The sequence below is a fragment of the Sciurus vulgaris genome, assembly GCF_902686455.1.
Source record: "Sciurus vulgaris genome assembly, chromosome: X".
Lineage (NCBI taxonomy): Eukaryota > Metazoa > Chordata > Mammalia > Rodentia > Sciuridae > Sciurus > Sciurus vulgaris.
Genome location: NC_136471.1, coordinates 96,486,080 through 96,509,485, shown reverse-complemented (window position 1 = coordinate 96,509,485; position 23,406 = coordinate 96,486,080). Strand labels below are relative to the sequence as shown.

Sequence of the window (23,406 nt, the reverse complement as noted above, 5' to 3'; positions counted from 1 at the left end):
TTTTAAATGATGCTAGACATCAAGCCATAGCCTTTTGCATGCTGAACACAGGCTCTACCACTGAACTGTATCCCCAGCTCCATTTTTTTAAGATGGGGGTCTCACTATGTTGCTTAGACTGGCCTAGACTCAAGTGATCCTCATGTCTCGACTTCCCAAGTAGTTCAGATTACAGACAGTAATTTTTTTTGTCTTTAGAGGTTCTGACGATTGAACATAGGGGGCCCTGAACATGCTAGATAAGTACTCTACCACTGATCTACACCCCCATCCCTAGTAGGATAATTTCAACAAAAGAACTATCACTATTAGCAAGGGTGACTGAATGGGTCAGGATGGCATGCATGAGGCACACGGTGAGAGAATTTGGGAAAAGGCCTCACTCCACACGCAGGACCCTGCAGGACTGGTGGGACCTTGCTCAACATTTTGATGTTTTATCTGGAGTGTAAGAGGGAGCCACTGAAGGGAATCATTTGGCATGATTGGGTTCAATTTGCTTTGCCTTAAAGAATACTCCCATTTGGGATGCCAAGACTGAACTGGGAGATGTCTGGGTGGAGGTGAGGAAACCAGTCAGGAGGCTACACCAGAAGGGTGGGGGAGGAATTGAGAGGTGGGTTGGCTTTGGGGTGAGGTTTTCAGAACCCCCTGTCTGTGGGTTGGGACTGGGAACCTAAAGGAAGGGGAATGAGGACAGTGGGGATCACCCTTGCCTCTTGAACCTTTCAGAAAGGGTGGTCCTCTAATCCCCATCCTTCTTCCCCTAGAGGTGGTCGTGGTGACAGAACTGGGCGCTATGGAGCCACTGACCGCTCACAGGATGATGGTGGGGAGAATCGCAGCCGAGACCATGACTACCGGGACATGGACTACCGCTCATACCCCCGCGAGTATGGCAGCCAGGAGGGCAAGCACGACTATGACGACTCATCTGAGGAGCAGAGTGCAGAGGTGAGGGCAGGGCCAGGCTGGGCCAGGCCTGGGGGCAGCACTCCTGAAGGGCCTGTGTGTCTGACTGCAGCACCAGGTACAGGCAGCGCTCTGCTCCCATGCCTTCAGACTGTGCTCGATGGCTTTACCTCACCTGGAGGGTCTGTCCCTCTCCCTTCTCTGAGGGCTCCTCTCCCAAGTTGGGTTTCCCTGGCTTCCACATGCTTGCCTCTGTACTTCTGAGGGCCCCTGGCCACCACCTCTTTCCCTTCTTCCCTGTTGTTCAGTTTGGGCCCATAATTCACTGTAAGACCTGTACTGCCTGCTCCCGACTAATTTAGGGCATTCAAAGAGTCTCTCCTGTGGGACCCGGCGTCTTGGGTTGGGAGGGCAACTAGGGGACAGGATATTACCCAGCCAAGCAGCTCTTGGGAAGCCAACTGTGGGCATTCATGGTGTTGACATCTCCTAGACAGAAGGAAAGGGCCCCTAGGGGGAGCGTATTTACCCCTAATCTGAGAGGTAAGGCATGGTACTTATCATCAGGGGAACCCCAGTTTGAAGGGGCAATCAGGGCCTTCGTTCAAGCAAGCAGGCAGCTTTCCTGTCCAATAGGATGGACAGGGTATTCTTGTAAACCCAGACCTGCCTGGATGGTTAGGGTGTGAGCCACCCTCTGCAGGGCCCAGTGCAAAGACCCCATGAAAACTGCCATCTTGGTCGGGAGCCAGGAATTTCAGGCAGCCATTTTTCTCCGGTGGCCATTGACGAGCTGTGCTTGGATGTCTTTAGGGCAGATTGGGCGCTTGGAGGGCCCATCAGCAAGTGTGGGAGTGCAGCACCTAGTTATCTGGCTCTGGCCTGCTTAGTTCTGGAACAGGTGGGTTGGGCAACAACTGAGAATCCGGCAGCCATACCCCGTTGTGAAGGAAACTCACGGTGATGGAGACCTGGCCAGGGCTGAGGAACAGGAACCCAGGGGAGGGTCTGTGGCCCTCATATCTTTGCCAGCTCCTGTGGACTGCCTCTGGCCCAGATTTGAAGCTGTTACTATGTGCCCTCAGCTTGGGTGTAGGGTCCAGCCTCAGGCTGGAGACTGTAGGAAATAGTTGGCACGGGCAACAGTTGTGTACATACCAGCTGAGCTGGCAAAGGAGGAGGAGAGGGGGAGATGTCGAGGGCAGTCTGGTGTGCCGACCCCAGGCCAGTGCATCCCAAAGAGGTTTAGGCTGTGTCTTGTCACCTGCCTTTGGGAGTTCCTCCCCACACCAATACTACCGTTCAGAAGGCAGTCCCCAAAATGTCCCATGAAACATTCACAGCCCCAGAAGGGTTGCAGTCCAAAACCTACGCACCCTGTCTGCCTGAACCTTTAGCCGGAGCCCGCCCACCCCTGGCTTTCAGAGCCTGCCTGCCTCAGAGAACCAGCGGCCAGCCCCTAGGCCCGCCCAGACTGACTGCCCGTCTGGTGTCTCTCGTCTCATTCTGTCGGCCAGGATTCCTACGAGGCCTCCCCGGGCTCCGAGACTCAGCGTAGGCGGCGGCGGCGGCACAGGCACAGCCCCACTGGCCCGCCAGGCTTCCCCCGAGACGGCGACTATCGGGACCAGGACTATCGGACCGAGCAAGGGGAGGAGGAGGAGGAGGATGAGGAGGAGGAGGAGGAGGAGAAGGCCAGTAACATCGTCATGCTGAGGATGCTGCCACAGGCAGCCACTGAGGATGACGTACGTGCCCCCCGTGGCCCTGGGCAGGCGGCAGAGCAGAAGGCCAGGCTGGGTCTCTTCCAGAGCCCTCAATTTCTTCCTACCCCTCCCTCATCCCCCCCTCATCACCCTTCCTCCCTTCTCCACCACAGGTTCCTATCCCTGATCATTGTCCATCCTCTGTGGGCAGGCCCTGTTAGCTCCTGGTCTGGAAGGGAGGAGTGTCAGATAGACTGGATTGGCCCAGGGGCAGCAGATGTGGGTGTCTGGCACTGGTGGGTGTGGGAGGGAGAAGAACATCCCTCCTGCACATTCCATCAGTTTCTATCCTTTCTGCATGTGTGGATTGAGGGCCAGATCCTTACCAGACCTAGTGCTGGATATTGCTGGTTGCAAAGATGACGCCGGGGCCCTGTAGCCATGGGGGCAAGGGGTGGGGGACCCGTGGGATTTTCTGAAGTTCCATTCTCATTCTCCCCTACTCCTTTGTCAGCAGCATCGACTCTCATCTCTGGTCTGGCCACAGCACCTTGGGTGGCTGCTAATAGCCTTTCCACTTTGTTTGCCTTTGTGACATTCTCTCCTTTCCATCTCTCTCCCTTTTCTCCTTTTTCTTTCTCAAAATGAGCCTTATTATAACCCAAAGAGGGCCACTAGATTAGCTTCCTGACTAGCTGCCCTGATCCAGTGCCCCTGTGAATTCTCTGAACAACTTTCCTCTGCAGTCAACTAGCTGCTCATTTGGTAATAGTAGAAATCTCACTTAGGTATGTGAGGGCTTCTGAAATCTGACCCAAGCTGGGCATGGTGGCACACAACTGTAATACCAGTGATGTAGGAAGCTGAGGCAGAAGGATCATAAGTTCAAGGCCAGCCGGGACAACTAGATCTTATCTCAATTTTTTTTTTTTTAAAAAGGGAGCTGGGGATGTAACTCAATAGTAGAGCATCCCAGGTTCAATCCCCAGTACCACAAAAGTATATAAATTTTAAAATGTCTGGCCCACCTGCCCTGTTCAAGGTCAGATAGTCACTGGTTGCAGACATTCACTAAAGATTTAAAGGTTGGGTGGGCCATGCTCCAGGTCTGATTGAATCCTCACAGTGGCTCTGCTATGAAGGTACTCTCTAATCTACCAAGCCCCAAGCAGCAAAGTGAATTGCCCCATGTCCCACAGCCAGCAAGTGGCAGGACAGATGGGAGTCTGAACCTGGGGCAGCTGGACCCCAGAGCCCCACATTCTTGCTGCTTCCTGAGCTCTCCTTGAGTGTTTGAAGTCTCATAAGCTCTTCTGGATATCTTTCCTTTTCATCCTTTTGTTGGGTGCATGTGTAGGCATGAATGTGTACATACATAAGGTAAATTTCCAGTATGTTGTTTAACTTGATGAGGAAACTGAGACCCCAAGGTGTGAAGACCCTTCCTGAGAGTGTCCAGCATAGGCTCTCCCATCTTTCATTAGAGGTGTCACTGGCCTACAGACTTTGCCTCACCTGGTCCCAGGTTCCCCCTGCAGCTTCCCTGTTGCTCACCTCACCCAGGAAGCTTTCCAAACCTACAACCATGCCTTTTTGTCTCCACCCTAAGTTCCTGTGGCTCTCATGGTCCAGGGCATATGGGTGGAATTTGTTCAGGCTCTTGTCCTCCCCAATTTGCTATTTGTGTCACAGGTGTCTTTTGATGCAAACCAGGGAAGGGGGCAGTCCCCTTGCAAGGGGCAAGAATTGTATCCCAGCTTTCTTTGTTTCACAACTGCCCCCAAGCCCCTTGTCAGGTTACTCTGCCCACCATTCTTCAGTTGCTGGCTCACTTGCTCTCCTTTTGTCTTTGTGCCCATGGGAGTCATCTCGCTGCCATTCTTTACCCTGCACTGTGCCCCTGTCTTCATTTGACTCATTTTCTGCAAGTCTGGGGCTGGAAGCTGAGGCTGAGTGCTTGGTGTGGTTCTGGGGCTGTTGTCACTCAGGGTAAAGCTCTGAAAGAGGCAGAGGAGACTGTGTGTGTGTGTCACTGATGACACTTGGGGTTCGGAGGCCTCCAGTGGGCCTCACATACCCAGGCGCCCCCTTATGCTGAGCCCACCTGCTCTGTATCTCCCCATACAGATCCGTGGCCAGCTGCAGTCCCATGGGGTCCAAGCTCGGGAGGTCCGGCTGATGCGAAACAAATCTTCAGGTGAGCTTTCGTTCCTAGTGTCCTTCCCTTCTGCTGGCCAGCCTCAGCCTCCAAATCTCCCTCCTGCCTCTGCCTCTCCCTCACCCTCCCTACCCTGCCTTCCTGCCACAGCTGGGAATGGGCAGCTTTGGGGGGTACCCTATTTTCTCCCCCTGCACTCCTCACAGCTCCAGCCAGCAGCCTCTGTGGGGGGGCTGTTGGGGAGGGGGTGCAGCTCTTGGCTGAGCTGAGTGCTCCCCGGGGGCAGGGCCAGGGCCAGGCTCCGGGGAACCTCTTCTTTGGGATTCTGAGTATCTGAGATGGTGACCCCTCCCAGTACACTCCCTTCCCTCTCCTTTCTCCTGCCCCTTGCTCTCCTCCACATTTTTCTGGCAACAGCCTCTGACCAGAAAGTGGGTCTGACATGGACCCACCCATGTATTCCAAGAGGGGAGGCAGGGGATGGTTCTCATTCAAGGGTGCATCCCAAGGAGAAGCCAGAGCTTTCTGGCATTGCCTGTTCCCTCCCTCCCTCTTGCAGGCTACTTGGAGCTGGCCTGAGGTTAGCAGGGTGGTGGGAGGAGTTATCTCTGCAGGACCTCTGCCCAGGCACCCCAAGGCAGGCACAGTGGGGCCTCACTCTGCCTGGGCTTCTCTCTCCATCTCAGTCTCTCTCCTCCCCACACCTCCTTTATTTCTTTTCTCTCTCTCTCCCTCCCCTCTGACTTCACCCTTCCCCACCATTTCTCTCTATCTGTCTTTCTCTCTGATTATACCATTCCATCCTACTGTGCATCCTAATGGTGATTTTCTTTTGGAGATTAAGCATGTCCCCTCCCAAGTTCTACCACATCCAAAGCCCCAGTATGTACCCACCTCTGAAGGAGATGGTTTCCTGAGTCCTCAAGTACCAAACCCCTTTCCCACCCCTGGCCAGGCCTCGAGTCTCTCTCTCTTGGTGGCATATCAATCTTATTTTGCTTTATTCCTGCTAAACCACACACCAACAGATCCTGGGTCCTCTCCCCAAGGAGGTATTTCAAGTGTGGCCTCTTGATGTCCCTGGACACTTTCCCTAGGCACCCACTGATTCATACCTCTAAGGTCCTCGTGGCCAATCCTGGCCACCAGTTCTCCTTCTGTCTAGGAGGACCTGGACTACTGTTGGCTGTAGTCTCCCCACCAAAACCCTGTCCCTAACAAGGTCTTCCCTTCCTTCGCCTGTACCTTGATAAGGCCGAGATGCCCCTAACTAACACCCACCCCCCTGAATTCCCTTTCCCCATGGGCCAGTATCCACACTAGCCTCACAGAGCACCCTGGCCCAGCATCTCTTTTGCTCCTTTGATTAAACACCTGGTCCAGGACCCCTCCTGTGTGCCCCTGGCCTTCTGCTGGGCTCACCCTTGAGTTATTTGCCCTGACCTGTGTGGAGCCAGCAGCCTGCCCTCCCTCCTCTGGAACTAGATCTCTCCTTGTATCCTTTCTTTCCCAGCTGCTCCTCCGTTTCTGTCACTCCAGGCAGGCCTGGCAGGTCGACCTGAGCCCCATCTCTCCATCTCTGCCCAGTTGGGGTGTGTGTCTCTTCCCCTATTCGGATCTCCTGTTTTCCTCCCCTTTCCTTCTTTCCTGCCCCTCCCAGCCATCTACCTCGCCTCCCACACTCCTTGCTCTTTCTCTCTCTGATTGCTTCTTTCTCTTCCTTTCTCCTCTTTCCCCTTCCCTCTCTGCCCCTGGTCCTCTCCCCTCGGGTCCCGCCCCCTGGAACGCCGTGTGTCCAAAGCTGTTGACTAACCCACTGCGTCTGTATCTGAATGCTGTCTCCAGGTCAGAGCCGGGGCTTCGCCTTCGTCGAGTTTAGTCACTTGCAGGACGCTACACGATGGATGGAAGCCAATCAGGTTGCTTTGCCGCACTTGAACCCCCCCCCAAACAAATACTACTTTGTAATCGAGCGCTCCCCATCGCCTGATTCTTATGGACACAGTTCCCTGCCCTGTGGCCCTGTGTCCCATCCCCTCTGTCCCCTCTCTCCCCCTTCCTGACCCTCACTATCTCCTCTTCCCATCTCTTGCTACCCCACTGGGCTTCCCATCCAGAGCCCGCACTCACCACTGGCCCCTTCCTACCGCCAGACTCTAGTGCTGCCCCTCCACCTCTCCCGGCTGAGCTTTCAGAGAAAGAGCTGCCAGGGTGGGTTTGTTCCCCTAGCTTCCCATGCCCCTGGTGGGTGGGGTGGGTCCCTGGGGGACCGCCCTACTCCAGATCATCCAAAGCCAGGACTTCGTTTCACGCTCAGGACCACTGGGAAATGTTGATGTTGGCACACGAACTAGCAAGACCCGTTTTGTCAGCCTTCTCCCTGCATGTGCATTTGGCCTTTGGAAGTCCATGCAAATGGACACTACTCTGTTAGTTGAAAGTTCCAGTCAAGTGTGATAGTTTTATTAACATTCTGGACTCACTTCGCTCTCCCCTCCCCTCCTCTCCCCTTCCCACTGCCCTTCCTACCCACAGTGGGCACCGCCTCTGCCTTCCCAGCAAGGAACCCCGCACAATCAGCAATGGAGGGAGCCTGCTCCCCTCACATGGCATGGGATCCCAACCCAGCAACTTTGGGACTGTGTGAGACCCAAGGATCTGCCCTTGCCACCCAGACCCCAGACCCCTGGAGTAGAACACTGGAGAGGAAACTTCAGGGGAGGAAGGGGTAGCTGTGGTGATGTGGAGGGTCCCAGCAGAGGCAGCCCTGGGGCCAGCTCTGCAGGTCATAGGCTAGTGCGGTGGGCCCAGGACCCAGCCAGCCTTGGGAAGGCAGCCTCATTCAAGGCGGGAACTTCCGTCTGTTAAATATGGCTCTTTCTTTTTTCCCCTTCTCCAGCACTAGCGCGTGCGTGCGCTCTCTCTCTTTCTCTCCCCTTCTTTCCCTCCCTTCCCCGTCTCCCCTCATCCCCAAGTGTAGCCTGTGTAGTGCTGGCCCTGGGTGTGGCCTGGCAGTGTCAGGGCTGAGTTGGGGGTTCTCCCCATTGTCCACAGGCGTCGGTCAGCCGAGCACTGTGTGCCTGGTGGTGTGTGTTCACGTGTGTGTGTGTGTGCCCGGAAAAGCAGCAAGCAGCTGCGCCCGAGAGCTGTGGCGCTTTCCCTCCCTCCCTCCCTCCCTTCCTTCTTCCCTCCGTCAGTTCTCCGACCTCCCTCCATTCCCTGTCCCTCATCCATCCAGCTGAAGGGCTCGCTCACTCTCTTCTCCTTTGCTGAAACGGTGCGTGGGGCACTGCTGCCTGGGCCTCACTGCGCTCTGCTTTTTCCCACAGCACTCCCTCAACATCCTGGGCCAGAAGGTGTCTATGCACTACAGTGACCCCAAGCCCAAGATCAATGAGGACTGGCTGTGTAATAAGGTACAGGGGTGTTGGGCAGTGGGTTCTATGGAGAAAGACAGCACCAGCAGGGGTGGCAGCAGCTCTTTCTCTCGGAACCTGTGAGGAGGCATGGGTGTCAAGGACTGGTTCTTCAGCCCTAGCCAGACTCTGCCCTCAAAACATTCTTGCCTGGGGTCTCAGTGGGCTTGAAAGGAATATTCACATAATAGCTACTAAGTGATTATGTGTGCCTATCATGGTATATAAAACGTGTGCTTTGGAGCCAGGCTGGCTACAATCAGACCATCCTAGGTCTTCCTTGGTGATGGTCAAGGTGCTTATCTTCTCTCTGCCTCAGTATCCCTGGCTCTAAGAGACAAGTACTAAAGAGGTTGTGGGGAGGTGACAGCATTGATGGGAAGGTAGCAGCCCACAGTCAACACAGCATAAGCGTTCACTCTTAGCAGTAAAGAAAAGCACAGAACATTTGGAGGACCCATATCAGGTGACTCAACCTCGAAGGCCACCCTGACACAGCTGCCTCAAACCCGAACCTGGAGGGTATAGCATGTAGGTTTTGTGGTCACCTTCATATTCCCCAAGAGGAAGCTGGGGCTCTGAGGTGGGACCATGGATATATTTATCCAGGATTTGCTCCTGATCACAGGGACCTCTGGTTCCCCAGTGGCCTCAGGTCTGCCCTGTGGGCCAGCTTTGCAGTTCCACAGCCCCACCTCCTATGACCATCTGACCATCTGTCGGTCGTCAAACCTAATTAGAAGACAGAACTAGTGGGGACCCTGGCCCTGTCCCAGAAAAGTATTCTGCCCATTCAGTGGGGAGTGGTGTCTTCTCGTCTTGACATTAGAAAGTCCTGGCAGAGGGTGAGTGCTCAGCCTTCTTAAACAGGTAGGGACAAAGGGATAGTGGCACTCCATTCCTTCTATATTTTTAGATATTCCTCGAAACCAGGGTTCTCTTTGCCTCCTTCCCCTCCTTTATGCCCTGCATGCCTGTTGGTTACCAGGTTCTGTTGCTTCCATCTCAGAAATGCCACCTTCCTTCCCTTTCTACTCCCACTGCTCATGCCAGTCCTCACACCCTCCCACCCAGTCGCCATGGAGCCCTCTCTGGTATGCTGGCCTCCTACCTCTTTTTTCCATCCTCACCTGTAACATTGCAGCTGAAACCCAGCTCTGACCATGCCCCTCCTTCTCTGCTTAAAACCCTTACAACTCCGAGCTTAAGCATGAGATCCTCCATCACCTAGCATCTTCCCATCTCAACCTTAGCTCTTGCTTCTCTGCTTGCCTCTTTGTGACAACTACAGAAAATCTCTTATTCCCTCTGCTAGGAATATTTCCCCAGCAAAACTAAACTTCTGGGCTTCCCAGATCAAATATCCCTGCTTCTGTGTAGTCCTCCCTGAGTCCCTGTTTGTGCACAGTTCAAGCAGACTGAGTTGCCCTCCCTATGCTACACCTACCTCCCTGCTATTAGGCTCCCAGAGCAAAGCTGACATTCTAGCCACATAGGGCAGAACTTACAGTGTTTGGTACCTGACTGTGGAACAGGGGTAGAATGTGGTAGAAGCTGGAGGAGGTTCATAGAGGCTGGAATATCCAAGGAAAATTTCTCAAAAATAGTAGGATCGGGGTCTGGCAAGAGGCAGCTGGCTTCTAAAAAGGACAAATTGAAGGTTTCTGATTAGAGAAGCAAGTCTTGGAAAGAGGAACCTACTAAAAGGACTGAGGAGGGTGGTCCTGGGAGTTGGTATCCCCAAGGATGCAGAAGGGGAATGAGGAGTTAGCAGTTGTAACTGTTGAGGGAATTGATTGCTGAGCCGGGGGATGGCACTGAGACCATGTAAAATAAGATTCACAGGACAGCAAAAGTTCCAGAAGGCCCCTGCCACCCCTACCTAACCCAGGGACCTCCCTTCCTGGAACACTGTGGGGAGGATCTCTGAATCCAAGTTTAGAATGTGCCATGAAAAGCCCTGTCCCCTCTGACTGCTGGCCTATGCCTCACAGTGTGGTGTCCAGAACTTCAAACGTCGAGAAAAGTGCTTCAAATGTGGTGTGCCCAAGTCAGGTGAGACCCACGTACCTTCCCCCACTCATCAGAACATGGGAATGAAGGGCGAGGGGCTGGTGCTCAGGGTTTGGTGTCGTGACGAGGAGGGTGACCAGCTGTGGAGCATCCCTCTTTGTTACCAGCCTGTCTCCCACATCCCCAACAGAGGCAGAGCAGAAGCTGCCCCTTGGCACAAGGCTAGATCCACAGGCGCTGCCACTGGGCGGGCGGGAGCTAAGCCAGGGCCTGCTCCCACTGCCACAGCCCTACCAGGCCCAAGGAGTGCTGGCTTCCCAAGCCCTGTCACAGGGTTCAGAGCCAAGCTCGGAGAACGCCAATGACAGTGAGTCAGTCGTTCCTTCCCCCTTCCTACATGCCCTGGGGTATCTGGGCTGGGCCTACCAAGGCCAGAGAGAAATGGTAGCAAATAGGACTGGGGCCTCACAGAAGTGTCCACCTTGTATGGGGATAGACATGATATAGGGAAAGCAGGGGGAGGAGCAGGCATCGATGCAACTTGGGGGATGAATTGGGAAGGTTCTCAGCAGAAGAGCAACCAAGCTGGCACGTGGACTGACAAGCAGTTTATCTGGGAGGAGGAATTGAAGAAGCAGCAAGTGCACAGAGGACAGGGAGCTGTGGGGAGCCACTGGTTGGGGGCCAGGGCAGACTGTCATGGGTGTCTCCTAACACTGGGACCTTTCTCACAGCCATCATTTTGCGCAACCTGAACCCACACAGCACCATGGACTCCATCCTGGGGGCCCTGGCACCCTACGCGGTGCTGTCCTCCTCCAATGTGCGAGTCATCAAGGACAAGCAGACCCAGCTGAACAGAGGCTTCGCCTTCATCCAGCTCTCCACCATCGTGGTGAGGGCGGCACAGGGGGGGGCCGGGCAGCCAGGGTCCCGGCCCCCGGGGTGGGGAGGAGGGACCCTTCCCCTACCCCCCACCGCGGCCCCAAGCCTGGAAATGGGGCAATGGAGCCGGGGGCCTCCCCGGGCCTGACCCTTCTGTTCCCTGCCGCCCCTCCACAGGAGGCAGCCCAACTGCTGCAGATCCTGCAGGCCCTGCACCCACCACTCACCATCGATGGCAAGACCATCAACGTCGAGTTTGCCAAGGGTTCTAAGAGGTCAGGGCCCCACCTGTGTCCCCTCCCAGCTTGCCCCTGGCTTGGGGCCTCCCATTTCACTCCCAGTCTCTACCATCCTCTCCAGGGACATGGCCTCCAACGAAGGCAGTCGCATCAATGCTGCCTCTGTGGCCAGCACTGCCATTGCTGCGGCCCAGTGGGCCATCTCACAGGTACTCAGCCCCTCTGCCCCCAGCACCCTGACACTTGGCTTTCTAAATCCTCCTGTACCCTCTCTGCAAACAGCAGGGCTGGCTTGCTATCTGAGGATACAAAGCCCTGTCACAGTGACTGGTGCAGGCCCTCCACTTGTTCCCAGCTCTGTAGACCACTCCGTCCTCTCCAGCTTCTTTCCAAGTCACCTCCCCGGCTTTCATTGACAGCACTCAGGGCTGGTGCTCTGTTCTGTTGGGTGAAGTTTTTTTATCGTCCTGAATTGGTACAGTGTGTTACATGATCTACACATGCACACGTGATGTGTGTGTGTGTATCTATATCTATCTATCTATATATATATACACACACATACCATATATCTTAATAAAGAAGAATTTATAAGTGGTTGAAAGAAAATTGAGAGAAGAGAATAAAGAAGTGGGAGGATGGGTATCTTCCTTGGTCTCACACCCAGCGCACTTACCACACACACCAGTATCAACCTCAGGAGCATTTGAGTGTGTATTTTTTTTCCTTGTTTTCTCCACTGCTCTGTTCTCTCCTGGCTAGATGGCTCTGAATTTTCACTTGCCTTAAGGTTGCATGCTTATGGGTCAGGCAGGTGCACTAGCTTCACATGTAGGACAGATGCTGCCATCAGGTCTCCCACCTCATATCCCATCCTTTTCTAATGAGCCCCTCCCACCTGCCCCTCAGGCCTCCCAGGGTGGGGAGGGTGCCTGGGCCACCCCCGAGGAGCCACCGGTCGACTACAGCTACTACCAACAGGATGAGGGCTATGGCGGCAGCCAGGGCACAGACTCCTCCCTCTATGCCCATGGCTACCTCAAGGGCACCAAGGGCCCCGGCATCACTGGAACCAAAGGGGACCCAACAGGAGCAGGTGAGTCCCAGCTTCTCTCCCTGAGTCCAGGTTGGGGCCTGCAGGCATAGGGTCCCCTGCCTCACCATTCATGGGCATTCTCTTTTCATGTTCCTCTTCCTAGGTCCTGAGGCCTCCCTAGAGCCTGGGGCAGATTCTGTGTCACTGCAGGCTTTCTCCCGTGCCCAGCCTGGTACTGCCCCTGGCCTCTATCAACAGTCAGCAGCTGAGGCAAGCAGCAGCCAGGGCACTGCTGCTAACAGCCAGGTGAGTGGGCTCTGGGGATATGGGGGGCATGCAGGGGCATCCTGGATGGGCACGGGTAGCATTGGCAAACACTGAGCCCTGTTCCCGTCTGGCCCCATGACCAGTCATACACCATCATGTCACCTGCTGTGCTCAAATCTGAGCTCCAGAGCCCCACCCATCCCAGCTCTGCCCTACCACCGGCCACCAGTCCCACTGCCCAGGAGTCCTACAGCCAGTACCGTGAGTAGCCATGGCTTGTGGGTAGGGGGTGGGGAGTTCTTAACAAATGAGGGGGAGTGTGACCCCCTCACCTTTCCACTCTCCCAGCTGTTCCTGATGTCTCCACCTACCAGTATGATGAGACATCTGGCTACTACTATGATCCCCAGACTGGCCTCTACTATGACCCCAATTCCCAGGTGATGGGAGAGCCCAAGGAAATCTGGGTTGAGGTCAAATGGCAGCTGACCCTATGGGTCCCCTTCTTGAGTTCTTCCCTCACACTCTGTCTCCCTCCCTGTCTCCCAGTATTACTACAATGCTCAGAGCCAGCAGTACCTATACTGGGATGGGGAGCGGCGAACCTATGTTCCTGCCCTGGAGCAGTCAGCCGACGGACATAAGGAGACAGGGGCCCCATCAAAGGAGGGCAAAGAGAAGAAGGAGAAGCACAAGACCAAGACAGCCCAACAGGTAAACCCTGAGCCTCTGCCTAGCTGTTTGGTGTTTGTTCTGTCATCTCTTGCTCCTTCCTGCTGAGGGAGGTGGGGTGATGAGCAGCCATGGACCTGGGCAGTAACTACTCCAGACAAGAATTTTGGAGTCAAAGTAGTCTCCTGCATGCATAGCAGGACTGCCCACCTCCATAAGGTGACTTGTGCAATCTGATTGAGCCCTGTCAGCTTTCCTCTCTCCCCCTGTAGGAACCCTCACACACTGCTGGTAGGTATCTATATAAGTCAGAGAAATTCTCACAGGCCCATAAAGGAGTGTGAAGGAAAAGTGGAGCCATTTAAATGGGTGCAGTGGCATACACTTGTAATCCCAGCAACTTGGGGAACTGAGGCAGGATCACAAATTTGAGTCTAGCCTCAGCAGCTTCTTGTAACCCTGTCTCAAAATTTAAAATAAACATGCTTAGGGATGTAGCTCCATGGTAGAGCACCCCTGGGTTCAATCCCCAGCACACACACACAGAAAGAACCACTGCAGTGTTTTGTCATAGTAGGCAGTTACAGGAAATTTCAGTATCTCTATGGAGAAAGATTCTGACATTTGGGGCATAGTATCTAAAAACATGAACTAACTGCTCCCTCAGCAACCTCCCTAGGAAGTCACATCATCAGCCTCACCATACTAAACATGATAGTGTGCCCTAAGGAAAACACAAGAGAATGGAATGTAGTAGCATCACCTCACACATGTAAATTAAAATGGCACGCACACAGGTAGGTAGACCATCCTCTGCATTTTAGAAAAATAGAATGAAAACAGCAAATGTTAACAGTGTGGTGCCTGTCAGAAGAGGGGTGCAGCCAGAGGGACTTGATGAGGAATGCTGGTGGCCGATGACAGAAAAATAGGAACTTGGACTGCCACCTCTCTTACCTGCTTGTTCAGCTTTCAACTTCATCTGCCTTCCAGATGGGTTCACTCCTCTTCCCAGCCTGCTTCTGCCACCTTGTCCTTGCAAACCAGAGTGAATGGTGGGCATAGAAGGGAGGTAGGGGGAATGTTGAAAGATGGAGCCAGTAGGAGCAAGGGTGCCAAGCACCTTACAGGCCCTGGTCCCAAGTTTGGGTTTGTTCTTGGTGGGATGGGACACCAAAGAAGAGTTTGAAGGAAATTTTGTTTGGGGATGGTTTATATAGTTTGTAGGAGAGCACTAGAGGGTCATGGGAGATGTAGCCTGAAGGCCAGGTATAGCCTGTTGCAATTGTTCTGACTAGAGAGTTGTGGGTTTGGGGCTACAAGGTAGTGGTCTGCCATGAGAACTGTGAGACAGCAAGATAGTTGATGGTCCCAGCAGTTTGAGAGTTCTTAAGAGTCTCATCTCCACTCTTAATCCCCAGATTGCCAAGGACATGGAACGCTGGGCCCGCAGTCTCAACAAGCAGAAAGAAAACTTCAAAAACAGCTTCCAGCCTATTAGCTCTCTACGAGATGATGAAAGGCGGGAGTCTGCAACTGCAGATGCAGGCTACGCCATTCTTGAGAAGAAGGTGTGTTGTGGCCACCCATCTGTACCCTGCCCCGTTACCTCATCGTTCTTCTGAGCCCTCTGTGGAACCCTGAATTTCTGTCCCCTTCTACCCCAGGGAGCACTAGCGGAGAGACAACACACCAGCATGGATCTCCCCAAATTGGCCAGTGATGACCGCCCAGTGAGTGCGGGTAAAGAAAGGGGCAGGGAACTTAGATCTGGCCAGACCTGACTGCCCACCCTTCCTCTCTAACAGAGCCCACCTCGGGGACTGGTGGCAGCCTACAGCGGGGAGAGTGACAGTGAGGAGGAGCAGGAGCGAGGTGGGGGCCCCGAGCGGGAGGAAAAACTCACGGACTGGCAGAAGCTGGCCTGTCTGCTCTGCCGACGCCAGTTCCCCAGCAAGGAGGCACTTATCCGGCACCAGCAGCTCTCTGGGCTCCACAAGGTGACTGAGGGGAAGGTTGTCAGGGCACCCTGCACCTGGCCCATCCCATCCCAGCTACTTCATTCTGTCCTATCCCCTTGCAGCAAAACCTTGAGATTCACCGGCGAGCCCACTTGTCAGAAAACGAGCTGGAAGCACTAGAGAAAAATGACATGGAGGTGAGGTGTGATCTACTCCTCCAACCCCTCTGTCCCTTCCAAGTTCCCATCCCCAGGCAGCAGGACTTCAGGTCCTTACCCATGTACACCCTGGCACCCACTAGTCATTCTATCCCTGTGAGACCTCTTCCCAGTTCCCCCACCCTCAGGACAGGACCTGTTGGCTAGATCAAGTTCCCCCTTATGAGCGGATCCCATCCACACCTGTGTTTCCTGAAGACAGCAGCCAGCTCCCCAACATTCTCACACATAAACACACACAAAAACTTTCAGCAAATGAAGTACCGGGACCGTGCAGCTGAACGCAGGGAGAAGTATGGCATCCCTGAGCCGCCAGAGCCCAAGAGGAGGAAGTACGGCGGCATATCTACAGCCTCCGTGTGGGTACCGGGCTGGGTGCCAGGTGAGGAGAGGTGGGGCTGGCAGACTGACCACTCACAAGGTACGCTGTCCCCTGCAGGGACTTTGAGCAACCCACTCGGGATGGGCTGGGCAGTGACAACATTGGCAGTCGCATGCTCCAGGCCATGGGCTGGAAGGAGGGCAGTGGCCTGGGCCGCAAGAAGCAGGGCATTGTAACACCCATTGAGGTGAGTCTCCATGGGCCCATCCCTGTCCCAGTACTCCCCACTAAACCCCCCCCCCCCCCCCCCCCCACCAACCTGACAGAGCCTTCCTCTCTCTCACAGGCCCAAACACGGGTGCGGGGCTCTGGCCTGGGTGCCCGGGGCAGCTCCTATGGGGTCACCTCAACTGAGTCCTACAAGGAGACACTGCACAAGACAATGGTGACACGCTTCAATGAGGCCCAGTGAGCAACTGCAAAAGCAACTTCTAGAAATGTTGTGTGTTCATCCAGAGGCAAAGGAGGATGAGGTGTTGGGGGTCTGAGGGAGGTCCTACTCCTATATACTGGTCTACTCCCTGGGCAGAGAGGCCCTGACCAAATCAAACTTTGAGTTGGTGACTTTTGTTGGGAAATTGGGCTGGGATCATGTTCTTTTTGTAATAAAAGCTGAAAAGCCTGCGCCTTACATCTCTTCTTTCTCATGCCCTAGCATAGTTTATGGCCCACAGAGACACAGGAACACACACATAGATGGACAGGAAGCCTCATCAGGTCAGGATGGGTAGCACGGGTGACATTAAGTGTCTTAGCACATGATTGCTACTAGAACATGGGCTTCTGGCCTGCACCCCAATTCATAAGATCCTGGTCAAGGCCCCTTTCCCTTGTCAGAGTCTAACAGATTCTGCTATACCAAGAAATCCAGCACCACCAGGCTTGTAATCCACCTGGGTCAAAGCCAGTACTAGGAACCCCTCTTCCCCTGTCCTAAATGCCCCATAGCAGCACTTAGCCTATGATCCCAAGACTAAATTCTGCTTTGCCATCCCCGGAGCTGGAGACAATCCCCTCAGACATCCATGGAGAAAACGACAGATGCTTGGGTGCCCTTTGGCCCTGGGCCCTGAATATAACTGATGATCCCAGAGGAGTGGAACAAGAGAAAGCTCAGCCTGCAAATCCCGGGTCCCTACCAGGACCATTCAGGTCCATTTACAGCCCCATGTCCTCCACAGCTATTATCCAGTGCCCCACCCATCTGATCTGCAACCTGTGAATCCCAAGCAGATGTCTGGATACAGCGGAACATAAGGCTGGGGCTGCCCTCTTCTAGATCTCAGAGGGCTGAGCTGTGAAGTGGGGCCAGAAATACACATAGACACCCCACCCCCACCCCCTGGTACCTCCATGCTTATCAGAAACATGGAAAGAAGGTGCTGGGAAGCAATTGGTGTGAAAACCCTTTCCCACTTAATATTGTTACCAGCTGGCACTAAATTACCTCCCTGCCAAAGAGCCTAGGCTCCACGAATATTCAGAGTCAAATCTGTAGATATTTTATTAAAAGCCAGCTTTGAAGAAGAAAAATTCCATCATAAGAGACTCTGGGCAAGGAAGGGATGAAAGAGAAAAGGAAATGGTGAGACAAATGACAGGAAATGTACATCTGCAGATTTAGTTAAGCCAGGGCAGGGGTGACCTCCATTCTCAGCTTTCTGTATATCTCCCAGGTCTGTGGGGTAGCACTTCAGCCTTTCCTCTCAGCCTGAGAAAGTTGCTCAATTGTAGAGGGACCCAACTTCAGTCTCTCACTATGCATTGTGATGCCACCCTGCATTCTATTGTGGGAGGCAGTAGAAAGGAGGGAGTCCCTGGAATTGAGATGTGCTGATCTGGGATGAGGCTGTTGCCCTGAAGGGAGGGGATGGAGAAAGAGGGAATGGAAATTGGAATAAAAAGAGGCCACCTGAGTCTCAGGTGTGTCTTTAGTGCAGACTCTATAACATTTCCTTCTCTTCCTACCCCAGAACATCAACAAGGAACTCTCATGCCTCACTGGCGGTAATGTACAATAGTATAGCCACTCTGGAAATGTGAAGTTACACATATGCTTGCTTACCTTATGACTCAGCAATCCCACTCCTAGATATTTAGCCAACATAAAAAAGAAAAACAGGGCTGGGGATGTAGCTCAGTGGTAGAGTGCTTGCCCTGGATTTAATACCCAGCACCACAAGACAAAACAAAATTTTGGTGGAGATAGCTCAGTCGATAGAGTGCCTTGTAAGCACAAGGCCCTGGGTTCGATTCCCCAGCACCCAAAAAAAAAATAACATAAAACGTCAACAAAAAGACTTGTGTATGTATATTCAGAGCAATTGTATTCATAATAGCCCAAAACAGAAAACAACCCAAATGTCCGACTAGAAGACAATTGACTAATATAATGAAATACAATTAAGCAATAAAAAGGAACAAAATGTTGCTACAACTATCAACAGATGAATATTACAAACATGTTGAGTGAAAGAAGCTGGACACAAAAGAGTGCAAACAGGATGATTCCGTTTATGTGAAGTTTGAAATCAAGCAGAGCAAATTTATGGTGATAGAGCAAGATTGTTGGGGGAGGGTGTTACTAGGAAGGGTTGCAAGGTAGCTTTCTGGAATGATTAAAAGGTTTTATATCTTGACTGGGACACTAGTCATGTGAATGCATACCTTATGTAAAATTCCAACAGTTTGGACAATTAAAACCTCAGCATTGGGGCTGGGGAGATAGCTCAGTTGGTAGAGTGCCTCGCAAGCACAAGGCCCTGGGTTCGATCCCCAGCACCAAAAAAAAAAAAAAAAAAAAAAAAAAAAAAAAAAAAAAAAAAAATTTACAAAGAAGTTTGAAAAAGACTGCCAAACCAAACCTCAACAAGGAAGAAAATAGAGTGGTTCTTTGGTATCTGCAGGGAGTGGGATACCAAAATCCCTGGATGCTCATGTCCCTTATATAATATGGTGGAGTAAGTGCATTAGAACTTACGCATACTTTAAATCATTTCTAGATTACTAGAATACCCAATACAATGTAAATATTATTATATAGTTTTTATGCTATATTGTTTAGAGAATGATGACAAGAAGAAAAGAATATGAGTTCAATAGAGATACAACCCCCACTCCCTGCCCCACATATCTTCCATCTATATTTGGTTGAATCCTCAGATGCAGGACCCACAAATAAGGAGAACTGACTGTACTTTTTAATTCCAAGAGGAAAAATAGTAATTTTACAGGAGAGAAACCTGGCAGATGCCTTCTTAATAAAGGTATTAAATTCTTGTAAAACACTGGATTGTAATTTTAATTAGCCCCAAATAAATATAATTTTCTTTGTTCTTGAGAAATAAAATTATGAGATATTTCAATGCATATGAACTACAAATCATTGTTATAAATACATACAATTTTATGTCAGTTTAAATGAATAAAAAAAACCTCTATAGAAACTATGAAATAATTTGTGCCAAATGTACATAATAGAGTGAAATAATAAAACACCCATCATGAGAAACAAAATTCTTGTAAAATACTATATATTTCACACTCTCCTTAATTTCCTACATTGTCTCCCTCACTGGAATGAAAGCTCCATGAGGGAAGGAACTTCTCTGCCTTGCTTACCACAGTGTCCCCAGTGCCTAGAACAGAAATCGGCACATACAGAGCTTGGAGGCAGGAATAAATGCACATACAACTGTCTGAATTCATCTCATTGTCAGTATTCCCTCACACACATACACTTTTGTGTGCATGTTCAGTGCTAAGGATTGAACCAGGGCCTCACACATGCTAGTCAAGTGCTCTACTGAGTCACACCCAAGTTCTAGGACTCCATTTTTTTCTTTTTTTCTTTTTGGTACTGGGGATTGAACCCAGAGGCTTTTACCACTGAGCCATATCCCCAGCCCTTTATTTTGAGACAGAGTCTCCCTAAGTTGCATAGGGCCTCACTAAGTTGCTGAGGCTGACCTCAAACCTGTGATCTTTCTTCCTCAGCCTCCTGAGTCCCTGGGATTATAGGCATGCACCACCAAGCTTGGCTGCAGGACTCCATTTTTAAGAAGGCTATCCTGTGTGGTGGTGTGCTAGCCTCTTGACTAGTCACAGCTACTCAGGAGGGTAAAGTAGAAGGATCACTTGAATCCAGGTATTCAAAGCCAGCCTGAGCAACACAGCCAGACCATTTCAAAAGACCAAAACCAAAAAAGGCGGAGAGCTAATATATAGAATTCCTAAGAATCCATAAAAATGCTTCTTCTCGGTGGGGCTGTGAAAGAAAAAAGAACAGGCACTCTACATTTCCGAAGGCAATGTAAAGTGGTCCAATCCTTTCTTCCATTCTCCCTCTCCCTTGGCTACTTTCCCACTCTACAGTTTTATCTCTAGTTGTTCCCTCTAATTAGAATGTCCTTCCCTTTCCCATGGGAAAGTCCAAATCCTGCCTCAATTACTGCATATTCAATATGAATTTATGTACAATACATATTATATACTTAATTATACTTAATGCATCACACCAATACAACTGAAGACAATTCCAAGAACTCAACCACACTCATGGCCTCAGGTGTTACCTCTGCTGGTCCCCAAATTCAGATCTCCAGTGAAGACCCACCCCCTGAATTCCATACTCTGTCCCCAGACCATCATCTTTATTTGGATGCCTAACAGGCATATCAAATGTAACAGCCAAAACCAAACTCTTGATCTTGCCTCTCACCCGTTCCTAGTGGAGTATTTCCCATGTCAGTTGATGGTAATTCCATCTTTCCAGCTGCTTAGACTAAAAACCTGGGGGCTCAGTCATAGATCCTCTCTTTTTCACACCCACATCTAATCTCAGTAAATTCTGGCATTTTTGCCTTCAAAATAAATTCAGAAGCCTGGTGTGATGATGCATGCCTACAGATCCAGTACTAGGGAGGCCAGGAGTAGGGAGGATCACTTGTGCTCAGGAATTTGAGACCAGTCTGGACAACACAGAGAGACCACTTCTTAAAAAAAAAAAAGGTTGCTGGACATGGACATGGTGACAGATACCTGTATGCCTATAATCCTAACTACTCCGAGACAGGAGATTTCAAAGTTAAAGGCCAGCCTGGGAAATTTAGGCAGACCCTGTTCCAAAATAAAAAGATAAAAAGGTTGTAACTCAGTGGTAAAGTGCCCTGGGTTCAATAACCAGTACCATACACACATGCAAAGTTAAAATGGTAAATTGGGGGCTGGGGATGTAGCTTACTGGTAGAGCCCTTGACTAGCATGAGAGGCCCTTGGTTCCATCCCCAGCACTGCAAAAAACAAATAAAACCTGAATGGATCCCATCCTCTCCACTTCTACTTCCACCAACCCCCATGGGCTGACTGATGCCTTATCATCACTTCCTGGACTCTCGTAGTTGCCTTCTGGCTGGTTTCCCTGCTTCTACCTTTCCCCCTATAATTTGTTCTCACACCACGCAGAGCAGTCAGACTGTTTATTCTAAAACGTAACTGGGCTGGGGGCGGAGCTCAGTGATGAAAGTGTTTGCCTCGCATGTTTGAGGCACTGGGTTCTATCCCCAGCTCTACAAAAAAAATCAAATGACATAAAACGTAATTTCTATTTTGTGACCCCCTGTTTAAAACTGTTATGGCTCCCCAAGAATCAGTTCTTAGGCTAAAAGGCAAACATCTCGGCCGGCTTGCAATGCCCTGCCCACCTGGTCTTTCCCAGACCTCATCTCCTAATCCTCCTCCTTCCTCACTCTTCAACTCTACAGATGTCTATGCTCTTCCTCAAAAGTGCAGAGATGTCTTTAACCTGAAGACTTTTTGCACCTGATATTTCCTCTGCCCAGAATGCTTTTCCTCCTTGTCTCCACATGACTCGCTTTCTCACTTCTCACTAGGCATTCCCTGACTACTTCAGAAAGATCTCTCTGAGGTGAGGCAAGGAATAAAGAAGAAGAAACAAATTTGAGGGAAAAGCATTCTCCGTGATTGTAAGGTTAGTCCGTCTCCTTGCTATAGGTTCCTTGCTATGTCCTCAGGGCCCTGCACTGAGATGCTCAAAACATCTTTTTCAAAAGTGGAGGACTGGGGAGATAGCTCAGTTGGTAGAGGGCTTGCCTCCCATGCGCAAGGCCCTGAATTCAATCCCCAGCACCACAAAAAAAAAAAAAAAAAAAAAAAAAAAGTGGAGATCATTGACAGGGTGTGAGATACAGAATTTGGGGGAAGGTGATAAAAGCATTTTGTGTTAAACACCTTTGCTCAGTCATCATCACCTCATTGAGGCCTTCTCTAATTATATCATCTAAAATTGCCACCTGTCCCCACAAATTTCCCCTTAACTTCCTCTTGCTCTGTTTTTCTCCATAGCCTTTAGCAGTCATCATATATGGTGATGTGCCAAATATTTTAGTTTCCATCGACAGACTGCATATATGACGTGTCCAATAACCTTAAAATGAAACTGGAAAATTCCTGTTACTCACTCTTCCTTCCTTCCTTCCTTCCTTCCTTCCTTCCTTCCTTCCTTCTTCTTTCTTTCTTCCTTTCTTCTCCTTTTTTCTTTTTCTTTCTCTTTTTCTTTCTTTCTTTCTTTTCTTTCTTTCTTTCTTTCTTTCTTTCTTTCTTTCTTTCTTTCTTTCTTTCTTTCTTTCTTTCTTTCTTTCTCTTTCTCCTCTCTTTTCTCTCTCTCCTCTCTTTTCTCTCTCTCCCCTCCCTTCCCTTTATTTTTTGCAGTGCCAGGGGTTAAATCCAGAGCCTTGTGCATGCTAGACAAGCCAAGTGCTCTACCACTGATGTACATCCCCAAAATCAAAAACCCCCAAAGTCCTGATTATTTTTATTTTTATTTTTTTGAGAAGGGGTCTCACTGAATTGCCCAGGCAGGCTCCTACCTCCTGGCTCAAGTCATTCTCCCTTCTCAGCTTCTCAAAAAAGCTGGAACTAGAAGTGGGCACCACATGTGTGGCTCTAAAATGCACCATTTTGTTGTTGTTTGTGTGTGTATGTGTGTGTGTGTAGCTGGGGACTGACCCTAGGGCTTTGCATGTGCTAGTCAAAGTGCTCTACCACTAAGCTATAACTTCCTTTCCCTATATTATCTAGTATTTTTACTGAATTATTAATAAGTTTAGATGCACAAATACCATTGCATTACAGTTGCCTATAATATTCAGTACAGTAATGTGATGTGTACATTTGTAGCCTAGGACCAAAAGGTTAAACCACAGAGCCTAGGTGTGTAGTAGGTTATATCATCCAGATCTGTGTAAGTACACTCTGTGATGTTTGCACCACATCATTAGGCAATGACTTTATATACAAAACATAGTTACTGTTACTTATATAGTTTATACAATATGTATTCACATATGAGCTATAAACCCAGCCCTGAATACATAATATACATAATGTATTTACTGTAAGACATTAATCAGACACAAATGCATGTGAATTATTTACATATTGATGCTATCATTTTATACAAAACATGTGGTCCTTATGTGTATTCTTATTATATATAATTTATATTATTGATGGGGATGTAA

General features: G+C 50.7%; 1 protein-coding gene across 6 annotated transcripts in view; it reads left to right on the top strand.

Annotated features, from left to right (window-relative positions):
* RBM10 (RNA binding motif protein 10) overlaps positions 1 to 16,489 on the top strand; it is a 28,335-nt gene extending 11,846 nt beyond the window's left edge. For 2 of the 6 annotated variants that reach the window (XM_079123493.1, XM_079123490.1), the window contains exons 3-24: positions 771 to 954; positions 2,430 to 2,660; positions 4,746 to 4,815; positions 6,622 to 6,695; positions 8,106 to 8,192; positions 10,187 to 10,247; positions 10,396 to 10,572; positions 10,940 to 11,100; positions 11,268 to 11,365; positions 11,451 to 11,538; positions 12,239 to 12,425; positions 12,529 to 12,671; positions 12,776 to 12,893; positions 12,981 to 13,072; positions 13,182 to 13,346; positions 14,726 to 14,875; positions 14,972 to 15,037; positions 15,113 to 15,304; positions 15,388 to 15,462; positions 15,736 to 15,842; positions 15,923 to 16,052; positions 16,152 to 16,489. In XM_079123493.1, coding sequence (XP_078979619.1) covers positions 771 to 954; positions 2,430 to 2,660; positions 4,746 to 4,815; positions 6,622 to 6,695; positions 8,106 to 8,192; positions 10,187 to 10,247; positions 10,396 to 10,572; positions 10,940 to 11,100; positions 11,268 to 11,365; positions 11,451 to 11,538; positions 12,239 to 12,425; positions 12,529 to 12,671; positions 12,776 to 12,893; positions 12,981 to 13,072; positions 13,182 to 13,346; positions 14,726 to 14,875; positions 14,972 to 15,037; positions 15,113 to 15,304; positions 15,388 to 15,462; positions 15,736 to 15,842; positions 15,923 to 16,052; positions 16,152 to 16,277 — 2,782 coding nt within the window. In that variant the 3' untranslated portion in view covers positions 16,278 to 16,489. The remainder of the gene's footprint in view (positions 1 to 770; positions 955 to 2,429; positions 2,661 to 4,745; positions 4,816 to 6,621; positions 6,696 to 8,105; positions 8,193 to 10,186; positions 10,248 to 10,395; positions 10,573 to 10,939; positions 11,101 to 11,267; positions 11,366 to 11,450; positions 11,539 to 12,238; positions 12,426 to 12,528; positions 12,672 to 12,775; positions 12,894 to 12,980; positions 13,073 to 13,181; positions 13,347 to 14,725; positions 14,876 to 14,971; positions 15,038 to 15,112; positions 15,305 to 15,387; positions 15,463 to 15,735; positions 15,843 to 15,922; positions 16,053 to 16,151) is intronic. The other 4 variants (XM_079123488.1, XM_079123489.1, XM_079123492.1 and 1 more) reach the window with 4 other exon arrangements.
* Positions 16,490 to 23,406: the final 6,917 nt, after the last annotated feature.